Source organism: Biomphalaria glabrata, chromosome 9 (genome assembly GCF_947242115.1).
Source record: "Biomphalaria glabrata chromosome 9, xgBioGlab47.1, whole genome shotgun sequence".
Lineage (NCBI taxonomy): Eukaryota > Metazoa > Mollusca > Gastropoda > Planorbidae > Biomphalaria > Biomphalaria glabrata.
In genome coordinates, this window is record NC_074719.1 from 30,920,848 (window position 1) to 30,934,586 (window position 13,739).

General features: G+C 34.1%; 1 protein-coding gene across 15 annotated transcripts in view; it reads left to right on the forward strand.

Annotated features, from left to right (window-relative positions):
• The window catches only part of LOC106073466 (centriolin-like), a 276,342-nt gene that overhangs the window by 159,502 nt on the left and 103,101 nt on the right, over nt 1-13,739 (forward strand). For 14 of the 15 annotated variants that reach the window (XM_056040843.1, XM_056040842.1, XM_056040844.1 and 11 more), the window contains 9 exons: nt 728-796; nt 926-1,080; nt 2,856-3,033; nt 3,366-3,572; nt 5,987-6,051; nt 6,132-6,258; nt 6,503-6,535; nt 7,114-7,278; nt 10,683-10,958. In XM_056040843.1, coding sequence (XP_055896818.1) covers nt 728-796; nt 926-1,080; nt 2,856-3,033; nt 3,366-3,572; nt 5,987-6,051; nt 6,132-6,258; nt 6,503-6,535; nt 7,114-7,278; nt 10,683-10,958 — 1,275 coding nt within the window. The remainder of the gene's footprint in view (nt 1-727; nt 797-925; nt 1,081-2,855; nt 3,034-3,365; nt 3,573-5,986; nt 6,052-6,131; nt 6,259-6,502; nt 6,536-7,113; nt 7,279-10,682; nt 10,959-13,739) is intronic. The other variant, XM_056040846.1, reaches the window with a different exon arrangement.

A 13,739-nucleotide genomic window follows, 5' to 3' on the forward strand; every position in this document is an offset into this window, starting at 1 on the left:
GACCAGTCTGAATCAAATTTACTAGATTTTTAAAAATCTCTTAATTAAGGTTTTTAAATTCACGCGTTCGCTTTTTTATAACATTATTATTTTGTTTGATTGTTTCCAAAACACTTTCAGTGACAATATTGATAATGATATGCAAATTAAGACCCGTGGGTCAAGGGTAATATATGGCTAGTACAAATTCGTTGGGAAAAAAGTCTTTTAGTTGTTTTATTTCGTTATTTTTTTTCGGGGGGTGGGTGGCATAATGAGGAGCTGCTGCACGGGGCATCATATAACCTAGCTACGCCACAGGGCAAAGAGTACATCTCTCATTCTTGGGATCTGAAAGAGATCCTTCCTTTTTGTCAAGAAACAGTTTAAAAAGGGCCTTAGATTTGAGGTACCCGATAACTATATTATAATAATAATAATAATAATAATCTTTATTGTCCGTAGGTAATTTGTCTTACAATTTGTGCATACACCAAACAAAAAACATTATAACTATAAGAAACCAAAATGTACATTAACACCAGACTCACTCATAATTTACATGTGACAAAGTTTATATCAGATTGTTCTTATTTGATTGCCAGGGGAACAAAAGAGTGTTTGTGTCTGTTTGTCTTTGCCATCGGTGTCTTGTATTTCTTTTGTGATGGTAAAATATATATACTAGCCGAATATGACAAAACTATTCATCTGTACTTAAGTTTAAGTTTTTAATATTTTTCTTCAGAATCAAAGAGACAATGCCAAATTTCACAAGGAAAGAAACTCTGTTAAGCAGCTTTTGAATGAACTAGAGGTATAGCCATGATTTGCTTTAGTTTTATTTTCAAATATTTTTTATTTTTGTGTTTAGATTACCAGAACTATTATTTACTTTGAAAGATAAACGTTTTTATGCGTTTAAAAAAGAAAATATTTCTTTAAGGATCGTCGTGAAGAGTTAGAAGGCCTTGACCTTGCTATTGAAAGGCAAACCAAAAGTGTAAGAGAAATGAAGAGGGAAGAAACAGATTTAAGGAGGGAAAGAAAAGAAGCACACAGTCAACTCGACTTCTTAAGGAAACACAATGATCACAAGAGGTAAGTTCAGTGGGTACATTTCCTTTTTTCAGACTTTGTTCTATGTAGGGCGACAGACCATGTAAATTTTAGTGTGTATCAGGTCTGATTTCAGGATTGAATAACAGTAGATAAATGTCTTGTGGAAAGTATACCAAGTGAAGGGCTGAAGTTAACAAATTAACAGTTTCATACAGGATCAATGTGTACAATGATATCTAAGGGTCAAAATGCTTGTGCAGTACAGGATCAATGTGTACAATGATATCTAAGGGTCAAAATGCTTGTGCAGTACAGGATCAATGTGTACAATGATATCTAAGGGTCAAAATGCTTGTGCAGTAATTAACAGGAATTTATTATGTACAATCTATAGTATCCCTTACATTTATAGAGAAATAGTCAAATACAAGAGACTCCGGACCTTAAGGTGCCATGCCGTCAGCTGACACACACTAGGTAACAACAGCTTATCATGATCACGGGCCTGACATTGATGGATAATTGGCAAGATTCCAGCCAAAAGCTCATTATAAAATGGAGTCTCAATAAACTAACCTTTCTGTGAAAGCTGCACCTCTCATTTTAAAGATTTCTGCCTGAAGATCATCTGACCAGGTGCTTTGTGTTTTGCAGTCTCAACTTCATTAAATGTTGCAAAATCATCAATTTCCACTTTAAATATTTTCTGTGGAATTCTGCCAGAGACTTCTGTCCATCATGTAATGCTAGTTAACAAGTCAAGGCATTGGTCTCAAATGTTGGACTATAGGCAGCTTGGAGTGACTCAAAGTAACAGCGTGTGTCACCAGCATCCGCATATCAATTTTCTCTGGCTGGGATTAATTATTTAGATTTATTAAAAAATTTTCTGACCTTTTGTCTGCATTTGTCTACACAAGGCTCTGTACAAAGACCTGATTGCTATGTGGTAGAGAGTCACAAACAGAATAGTGAGTAATTTTTTCAATTAGCAGTTCTTTGATTTCTTTGTACTCGTCAAACAATTTTAATAGGTTTACTGCAGTTCCAAAAGGCCTAGATTGTGGAACATCTTTTTTCAGTAGAGATGATAGAAAATTCTTAAGCAATTGCACGCGGATCAAAAAAAAAGTCAAATGAAGTACGATGGTAAACACCCAATAGCTACCTTGAGGAAGACATATCATGACACTATAAGGCGTACTTGTAAGCAGTTGTAAATAAATTGAGTGCAATGACAATATTACCTCAAAAGGCCTACCCACATACATGAAGGTAGATATTATTTTGTCATACTCAATTTAAGGGAAGGGACCCATATTGAATCCGTGTCCACGAGCACCTTCCTATGCCACTGACCAAAGACCAACATACAAACTTCAGATAGGACTGGGGGTGAAGTCACCCAGTACACACATGTCCGCTGGGACATATGCTTCTCTATTGTGAAAGGAATAATGCGGATGCACCCAATTTCACAAATGAACTTTCGACAAATCTTGGTTGGTGCCCTAACATCCAACAGACTAAGGGATAGGTGAAGGTCAATCTCATAATAAAGAAAGTCCTTGCTGTTAACAATATGTTACAATGCAGTAAAAACGTCATGCATTTCCACATGTAGTACAACTTGACTAGAGCTATAATGGCAAGATGTTTTGGCTTGAGACACAGCTTTGGTAGAACTATTAAAGCCAGATTTTTGGTTCAGCCCTATTGTGTTTCCACCTGTTGCAACAACTTCAAAGGCTTTGATTTTAGCTAACTTTAATGTCTGCACTAAATTATTTTAAACTATCTTTATTTTTGTTTAGGCGACACCTGATAGAAAAACAACAGTTTGAGGATACAATAGAAAGATCAAAATTACTCTATTTGATGGATGAATTAAAATGTGTTGAAAGATCCTTGGCTAAAAGAAATGGACAACTTAGAGACACTGAAAGAAAACTGAAAGAATGTAACATAGATTTGAAACATGCTAAAGAACAGGTATTCTTGTAATAATAGGTGTTCTATCTACAATGCAGTTATGTAGCCTGAATATTTAAAGTTTTGATATTTTAAGTTAGGAAATATACCTATATTTTTTATGAGGTTTATTAAACATTAGGCCCTACTTTGAAAAATATCCTATTTTATTGATCTTTTTTTAAAAACATTTCTATACAAGGATTTCTAAACGTATGTTTTGACAATATTCTAATTTTAGCTTGTAATTCATCTGAATCTATAATGTGTTAACCACTGGACATCATTTTTTTTTAAGTTTCAGTTTTGAATATATATTTGAACCAAAGCTCTATTATGACATTTGATTTCAGAAAAAAGAAACTTTAAGACAATATGATGTTGTAACAAATAATATGCATGAGACTCTCAACGAACAACAAGAAATAGAGAAACGATCTAATGATTTGGCTGTGGAGTTAGTCAAAGCAACTGAACAATTAACTAATTTAAAAGCAGACATCATGGGTCTTGAGAGAAGAAAGTACAAACAGGATAAATTGCTAAGAGAAATCAATGATGTAAGTATATTCTGAATTTGTGAAACATTTAGTCAACAAGTTTTGTATAAAATCCAATTTTCTTCAGAATGCACATGCATGATATACAAAGATGAATAAGATTTAATATTCCATATGGCCAGACTGTATACTTAGTCATAAGCATTATATATATATCTATCTATATATATATATATATATATATATCTATATATATATATATATCTATATATCTATATATATATATATCTATATATATCTATATCTATATATATATACACGTGTATATACACAGGTATATATATATATATATGTAATCAAAATTCTTGGCCCAAGCTGACTGACTGACTCATCACTAATTCTTCCATCTGAGGTGGACAACAAACATTTACCTATTACTTACCTTGTACATAGAACAACTAAGCCATTTTCACAATCCATACCACAGCGGTTTAATTTACCAATTTTTTTCCCCATTTTCTACCCAATGATTTTTTTAAGGCCTAAATATAAAAAAGTACAAGATGTAACTTTATGTAAACACTATTTAAACTCTTATTGCTGTGTAGTCACTTGTCACTTCATTTGCTAGTGTAAACATTTATAAACATTATGTCATTCAAAACTCGGGCAATTGTTATGGAAAATAATTCTACTTCCCAAGTCATTAGAGTAATGTAATGTTGAGAGCTGGTACCTAAGTATCCACCTGTGAATTGATGGCAGCAGCTTTCAAGTATTTCCTAGTGAACAATACTTTTGGGGAAGAAGGAATGCCTGTGAATAGTCTCCCATTTTGTGGTGAGAATTTGAGCATTTTGATGTTTGGGGTGGGAGAGAAGTAATACTAGAATTTAGAGACCAAAAGTAAGTATGTTAAAAAAACACATTTTAAAGCAGGCAGCTCCCAATCAAGGTGACATTGTATGGACCAGAAGAGGAAGAGCGGGAAATTTTATTGAAATTAAAAAAAAAAAAAAAGTGAAGGGGGGTGTGGACAAAATATGATGTGAGTGTTTTGATTTGCAGAATACAATAAAAAAAACAACATCTAAAATCATAGAGACTACCAAATACTTCGATAAGAACTTAAAAGTAGAATATCTGAGGGGGGGGGCTAAATACAATAACATTTTAAAGATTCAAATTGCCTTTTTATAGGTGGGTAGTTAACTAAAGCTAATGTGCCCCTCCTGATTGATATTTCCTTTTTACTAGAGATCACAGAATATGAAAAAGCGCATATGTGTAGACAGATTTCCAAAACTAAGAAATGTGAAGTTATTTGAACTTTGTAACCAATACAGCAGTACTCTCCACTCGATGTATTCAAAGAAAACTGTTTGGAATTATTGGATGGATTCACACTTTATGTTACTGCAAGCTGTCTAAAGAGAACTTTCTCCTGATTTTTTTCGTCAGAGTTGACTTTCATAGCCTTTCTTAAGAATGGGAATAGTCCCAAGGCAGCAGACGTTGGATTCAGATTTCTTCCTTCTAGGTAGCTAGCCAACCAAAATAAAATGAGTGTGTCTAATGTTCGTTAAGTGTAAATCTAAAACTGACAAAGTATCGTGTGAAGGATAAAATGTAAGAGTTTTTAAATTATGAATAGTGTCACAGTCTCGGTTGACATTGCCTGCTATATGTTCACCTCGGTCATGAGGGTGAAAAGACACGTGAAACACCTGATATAGAAACAGGAAGTAGAATGGCTAAATTGACTCTTAGTCGGTAGTAACCTTAAGGGTCGAGAGAGTGGTCACTGACAGTCGTTGTATCTTTTAGTCACTTGAAGAGAGTAGTAACTTTTAAGCAGTCAAAGTCAGTAGTATCTTTTGGTCTGTTGCGGACAGTAGGAACTTAAGTTGAGAGTAGTCACTTGAAGTCAGTAAGACAGTACACATATTTTGATAGCTATTTTGCATTTGGAGCTGGATATTATTATTGTTTATTGTTACCAGCTGTGGTGCAGACGTGATTTAATAAGTAAAGTTATATATATATATATATATCTATTTCTGAGGACTTAGTATATTGGCTATATTTGATACCGCTGTTATGCTGATGTAGTTATATTGCAACTGGATATTTTGGTGTAACAAGTGCAGTACATTATTAATATTATTGAATAAACGTCATATTGTCTGCTCAAGATTGACTTTGTATACTATTCAAGTTTGTTACATACTAAATAGACAGCATTCTTCAACTATACACAAAAAGCTTGTTACAAATAGACACAACATCAACTGAACATGCTTTCTTTAAAAGACTTTTAAGACTTTTAGAATTTACTGAAAGGGTTTTACATTATACCAGTATTTCTAAAAATTTTACTAGTGATCCCCACCAGCACAACCCCACCAAGACCCTAAATATTTACGCCCACTTAGTCAGCTAAAAGGTTTTGTTTTTTTCCTTTATATTGACAGATTATTGCCAAAAAAGATGGAGAATTTAACGAACTGGACACTAAAGTGAAGACAGCATCAGACAAGTGAGCTCTTTGTTTCTAGTTGAAGGATGACATCAAAACAAAATATAAACGTTCATCTAAAATAATGTTTTGTTTCTTAGATTACAAAGACTTCAAGCTGATTGTCTTATTAACACTGAACGTGAAAGAGCAATGGTTCAAAGTCTGCATGATAGTGAAGAAGTATTAACCAAAAGGCGCTCAGAAATTAAAAAACTAAAAGATCAGGTAAGAAATTATACATTTTATTAATTAGTATTTCTTTTGACTTTACAATGTGTGCTAGAAATAGTCTCCTATTGATATTCTGTGTTTAAATCTAGCTGTGTTGGACTCCAACATAACTGGCATGGACCCTACCTAATTCATTTTTCCCTTGATCATTTTCTCTCATGTGTAAACATATTTTTAAAAAATTGTATTCGATCTAATTATAAATGTTGTTAGATGATGTTGTACATTTTTTTATCAGCAAGTCAGAATTGCATCAGGAACCACTCAAAAGGTATTTCACTTACACTTAATGATTTTTCAGGATGCCAACATTTGATTATGTTTGCTTTTTGGTTTGTCATGGAGTTCAAACATATAATCAATCTATTGCTGGATTACTACAAAAAAAAAGACAACATTATAATTTATTATTGATATACTTTTTTTTGTATTGAAGTGTACATTATATTTTACTCTTTTCCTACGTTTACAAACATGTGTGCATAAGACTCTTGACTTTACATACCCAATATGTACATCTAAACGTAAACAAATATACAAATGAATTAATTTTACAGAATGTGTTCAAATAACAACTGCTTGTAAACAAATATTTATTAGACACATAGATATTTTAGTTTGTTTTTCAACTTACTAACATATGCCATAAGACTTTTAGCTATATCATTATGATATATAAATAAACCTAATCAGAAATATTCATGTTGAAGAATCAATGATTCTTTCATTTATTTGATTTACAAAATATATCAGATAAAAAAATGTTAAATCAAAAAATGTTCTTAGGATTTTAACTAGTAGTAAATTCATTGAAACAATAGAGATCCTGTTTAAAATTGTGTATTTTAGGTTCAGCAAAGCAAGCAAGAACTTGAAAGATTGGATCAGGAAATAGGCAGGAAAAAGACTGATCTTCAGATTCTACAAGAAACTCATGAAAGGAAAGAACAAGAACTTACTAATGTTTTACATGAAGCAGAGTCAGAAATAGCATCAAAACACAGAATGATTAAAGTAGTCAAAAATGTTTTTCTTTATCAAACACATTTACTTAAGTATACATTCTAGGCTTGATATTTAACAAATTTTTATTTTTTTTAAGTTTCAAAAGTGTTAAAATATGCACTTACTGAGAAATTATTCTTAATGATAGGGTATAACATGACTGCATCATACCACCAATTTGATATATAACTTTTTATATAACTGACCTCTCTTTTAACATGCCCAACACTCCTCCTATCCCCTGTACCACAGTCTGTAAGCAAAACAAAGTCCCTGACTGAAATGTAATTGCCTGAACAAGATATTGTAAGCAAGTGCAGGTTGAGCCATTGTCCCATCTGTTTGTTTTACATAGGCCAGGCTCAACTTTGATTCATGATGCCCTCTTTGTTAAGGATTCTCTGTCTCTTAAGCATGTCCCAGACTTACAGGATTCCAATTCAGCAAGTTGGAAAGCCACTCTTTTATGTGTTTAATTAAAGCACTCATTAAAACTACAGACTTTCTTTGCATAGCTATTTAAAAGGATGATTTAAGTCACTTAAGCCCTTATTTAAAGGAATGTGATGATGAAAAAAGGTATTTTGACAGTGAGCCACAGAAACAGATCACCTTTACTACACCATCGCAAGGTTGAAAAAAAAACTTATTTTTTAAATAAAAATTGCAAAGTTATTACCCTTTTTTTGTCTAAAAAAAGTCTGCATCCAAAACCCCCCCTCCCCCCCCCCCAAAAAAAAAAAACCAACAACGATAGTGTAAAAAAAATAATTGTTTTAAATGAGTAATATAAAAAAAGAGATGACAGTTTATGTCAAAAAAAAACTAAATTGTCTTCCAAGAACTAGTTGCACTTCCATTCATAAAAATCAACATGAGACCATAACATTCAGACATTTAAAAAATAAAATGAAGATCTTTGTCCAAACTTATGTTGTACTATTTCTACAATAACAGATACTCTCGATATCATAACCTATCAAATAACACAAACTGCTTTTCTAATCTTATTTTCAAAATTTTTTGTTCCTGGACCATTGATCTTATTTTTCTGTTTTAGATTATTGTGCTTGTTTTTCTGTTCTAAATCATTGCTCTTGTTTTTTTTCCTTTCTGGATCATTGCACATGTTTTTGTGTTCTAGATCATTGCCTTTGTTTTTCTGTTCTGGATCATTGTGCTTGCTTTTCTGTTCTGGATCATTGCACATGTTTTTCTGTTCCAAATCATTATGCTTGTTTTTCTGTTCTAGATTATTGCAGTTTTTCTGTTCTAAATTATTGCACTTGTTTTTCTGTTCTAGATCATTGTGCTTTTTTGTTTTTTTTCCTTTCTGAATCATGCACATGTTTCTCAGTTCTAGAGTATTGCACATTTTTCTATTCTAGTTTATTGCACTAGTTTTTCTGTTATAAATCATTGTGCTTATTTGTTTTCCATTCTGGATCATCTCACATGTTTTTCTGTTCTAGATTATTGTTTTTGTTTTTCTGTTCTTGATCATTGCACATGTTTTTCTGTTACAATCATTGCGCTTGTTTATTTTCTTTCTGGATCCTTGCATTTGTTCTTCTGTTCTAGATCAATGTGCTTGTTTTTCTTTACTACATCATTACACGTTTTTCTGTTTTGGATCATTGCGTTTGTTTTTTAACTCCTCAATTATTGTTATGATTTTATTTTGGAGAGTAGTATTGTTATGTGACACATTCGAGCTGAGAGGTGCCTCTATACTTTTATTTCAACAAACCAAAAATACTTGAGCTTAATGCTTTTAACTTCAACTCAAGAGAACAAGTCATCTAGTGATGAACAAATTTACATTGTGCAAACAGAATACTAACTTGACTGAATAGTTTCCTACAATAAATGAATCACAGTGAAGATACCTGGAAGACAGAGGCACATGACAGAGCATCATGGCGTCACACTGTGAAAACTGGCGCACAGGTTGCTGAGGAAAAAAGAACAATGCTGGCAGGAGAAAAACGCCAGAAAAGAAAAGCAAGGCCCACGACACTAGCTCCAGCTGGAATAACCTGCCCAGTGTGCGGCCGAACAATCCGGGCTCACATAGGTCTCACCAGCCACATGAGGAGGCATAAAACCCCAGTGCATAGCCCTCAGTCCCCTGGATGACAAAGTGGTCATCATCGAACCACGATGGACGAACTATATATCTATAACAGAATAATGACTTCTGAAAAATGACCACTGAACAATGATCTTGATAATAGATTTGCTTTATTCTATAGTCTCGTACAAAGACTTTTCTGGATTGTTTACATAATTATAAGTCATTTATTAAATCTTCTTAACCTTTTTATTTTTTTCTAAGATGCTAAGCATTAGAAAAGTACTCTTGTTTACATGAATTCAAGGTCTGGCATCAACTGTTTTTATTTTTTTCTTACACATACACAATGTGACCTAATAACCTAGTCACCTCTCACTGTATTAACTCACTCTGTCTTTCTATCTGGTAAAAATATTGTACACATTATTTCTCCCACACCTAATCTTGGATCAAGTTGAAATTTTTAAATATTATTTCTTGTACATGACAAAACAAGAATTTAAAAAAAAATTAACCAATTAGTTTATTGAGAATCTGTTATTTATTATTTTGCTTGGTATCGAACAAAGGAAAGAAATTATACTGACAGATGTGGTGGTATACTTTGACTTAGTCTCCTTTTTTTAAAGCGATCAGGGTAACATTTACATAGATATCCCCCTTCTCTACCCCTTCCAACTGGTCAAGACAAGTGATAGGATAATAGCCATTGAGAAAGCTGCATGAAGCTGCACTTAACAAAAGCAATTGGTAAAAACATTTCTAAGCGCACAGATTTATTATTGTTAGTCTAGATCATTAATGAACGGCCTGTGTGCCAACTCCGGCCAGCAGTAACAATTAATCGGACCCTCCACATGTTTATAAAAATGATAATAAAAAACATTTTCCATCATAAAGTAAAAATTCAAGCCTTAAAAAGTTGGTGAAACTTAACAGTCATAGTAATGTCAATTTTTTAGTTAAATGTAATGCATCTTCTGATTTTAAATTTGCAAAAACAAAATTTGGGTAAATGTTAAATGTTCTTCAAACAAGTGACTGTTGGATGTCTGCATCTTTTGATTTCACTGTGCAATTCTAAAATGTCTCATATAAAAAATCTAAGGATAGTGTAGGTAGAAGTAGCCTTCTTTGTCATCAATATTCAAATAAAAACTAAGTGTCAAATAAACTACCTGTAATTCAAATCAAATGATCAGAATATTAAAGATGCCCAATGTTATTTTATAGATATCAGTTTGCTTATTTCATTATCTATAAAATAAATAATTACGGTATGCCAAAATGAAATATTAATTACAGGTCTCATCTTAACTAATTTGATTTATTACAGGATTGTCGTGATGATGTAGAGAATTTAAATATTCAAAAACAAGATTTAAATGCTCATATCAAGACCAAAAAACTGGAGCTACAACAGATAAAAGAAGAAATTGAGCAAGAAGAGGAAGTGCTGCAGAGACTGTTCAATAATGTCACTAAAAATAAAGCAGAATTGAAGCATACACTAGAAATGCAAACAATTGAACAAACTGAGCTGGAAAATATAAAAGTGCAACAAGCCCAGAAATTATCTGAACTAGATCGGACTCAGAGAGCTTTACAAGAAGTAAGTATTAACAGGATCCACTGATTAATTTATGCTTTTTTATTCAATATTATTTTAAAAGATTTTATATCTACATTAGTGAGTGGATTTTAAACTGTTTGCAAAGAGTGCTGGTGGCTAGTCTGGGTGTCTCATAACATTGACAATAAATTTATTATAGAAGTACACACCGGCTATGTCATTGATGTCATTGATAGGGTTCTTCCTATGCTTTTATATCGTTTATCCCCTCCTTTTTCTTTAAATTTCAATTAGGCCTATATATAGATATATAACCCTAACCCTATATGTATTATGGCTAAATTTGTTGGATTTAGTCGCCTTAAATAATTTAAATTCTCCTCACACATTCTCCAATCAAGTTGATACTTTAAACAATTCTTTATTGTACCTTACAAAACATGGCTCAATTTTTTCTTCCCCTTTTGATAAGCTTTGTTTTTTTTATGCTTTTTTTATATTTTGCTTGTTAGAAACTCATTTTGAAATTGAGCTTAATAATCAACTGAGTGAAAATAAAAAGGAATAATGTTTAAAATAATTCTAGTAAGGTAATTTCTCATTTAAATTTTTGCTATTTGGTTGGTTTTATTGACTTTAAGTCTCATCCAGATAAAAAGAAAAAGAAAATAGAATTACATTACCAATGAAAAGTTTTTTTTCCCAATAAATACTGTTGTAACCCTGCCTTGCACCAGTGCTTGAGGTGCGCACTAGGGCACTGTTGAACGTAAACAGGAAGACACTAGAATAGAGAGAAGAACAGTGCATCAGGGATTGTGAAGAGTCTGAATGTTTGTGAAACTAAGAGGCCAACTTTTGTGCTGCCTGAAGGTTGTAGTAGGGACCTGGAGCGAAGCGGGGAAGGCTGTAGTTGGTCCACATTAGGGTTAAGTAGCAAAGACTCTGAGGAAGCTGAAGGATGTTATGTGTTTACCCTAGTGAATAAACACAACTATTTATTTCCTGTTAGTGTTAAACTGTGTTGAGTTGCATGCCTTTTCGTTGAGTGCCTACCCTAGAGTTGCAACAATACTATTGGAAGTAAATGTCGGACATGGAGGTTTTTAAATACTTTTGTTACAAAGCTTATATCAACTCACTCTGTCTATTTGCCTATCTGGTAAAAAGTTTGAACATATTTTTTCTCCCATTTCCCATTCTCGTATCAGTTGAAACTTTGCACAATTATTCAATTACCTGACAAGACATCAAAAAAAGTTAACGAATTCGTTAATTAATTATTAATGATCATTTATTTTGTTGATATTGAAATAAGGGGAATAACTGCTACTTAATGAGAGACGTGGATGTATATATAGATTTAATTCCCTTATTACGTTTTGACACATTTTTCTCTCACTTCCCATTCTTCACTCACCAGTAATTAGTATTTTTTATTTAGACATGAAAATCATTTTTTACACAATTTTTTCTTACTCTATAAAATTGTCACTGCTTTACCTCAGCTACCCTATATAGGGCCAATATAGGCGAAAGTAAACTGTGTCTCTCTATCATCATCATCATCATCAAACTCCATTAGAGTGAGGGCTTGAGAGGCTCAAATCCTCTCTTGCAAAAGTCCTGGACAGAAACCCTGCTGTCTTGCGTAGTGCATAAATGTCGCCATACAGGTCGAGAATTTTGGGTTTCCCAGACCTGTCGAGACGGAGATCAGCAAGTCTGGGGCAGTCAAACAGAATATAAGGCACGGTTTCCTCTTCTTCCCTGCAGCGGGGGCACCGTGAATCAAAATTTGGCCATAGCCGCGAGAAATATGAGCCAACAGGACAGTGGCCTGTCCTGCACTGTGCTATAATAGCTTGATCAGGCCTGGACAGCCTCCACCACGGGGAAGTGCGGTCAGGGCGCCCCATGCGCTCCCAGACTCCACGGGCTTTTTGGGACTTGTCCCAGCACTCAAACCACTATTCCATTTCTGTTTTTTGTTTTATAGCCAGGGCTTGATGAAAGCTTACAGCCTGATCAGTGGGTGGAATTTGCCCTCCCTGGTGGGCCAAAGAGTCTGCAATTGTGTTGCCAGTCACACCTATGTGACTCGGTACCCACTGCATTATGACAGGGGTGCCATAGCATTGTTTAATGTTATGTGAAGCCATGATGACAGTGTTGATATTGGGGGGCCATGGTCCGGGGCTTTGCAAAGCCTGTAGTACAGATTTTGAGTCAGTGACTACAACAATCTGTGTTGCCCTCAAATGTCCCTCGCCGAGTTGAGAGTCAATGACTTTTAAGGCTTCACAGACTGCCATGGTCTCCGCATCAAAACTGCAAATACTACCACATGGTCCAAAGATTTTGACTGTGTAAGAGCCAAGAAAGTCGATGTAGGCTCCATAGCCTGCTCTTCCAGAATCTATTGATGCCGACCCGTCAGTGTATGCAAAAATAGCACTGGGCTTGAAGGTATTAATGGTCTCCAGAGCTAGGATTTGAAGGTCGTTAGATGAACGGCTTAGATTAGTGGCATTAGGGTCTACTAATTTCAAGCGAATGTCTGGGGTCGTTGGGCGACACCAAGGGGGAAGGGGATGAAAGCGTTGAATGTTTTGTCGGTTGGTGGAGAGGCCAGCTTCATCAGATAGTCTAGTGGCATGATGCATAAAAGACTGCATCTGGATACGTCTTCTGCATCTCCAACCATCCACTAGTTTTCTAGCTGGGAGGTATTCATCCAGCCTTTTATACCGCTCATAGCAGGTCAGTACTGACCTTTCCCTCCTAAGGTTTAGTGCAGTGCCCGCCGACCTCCTCGTG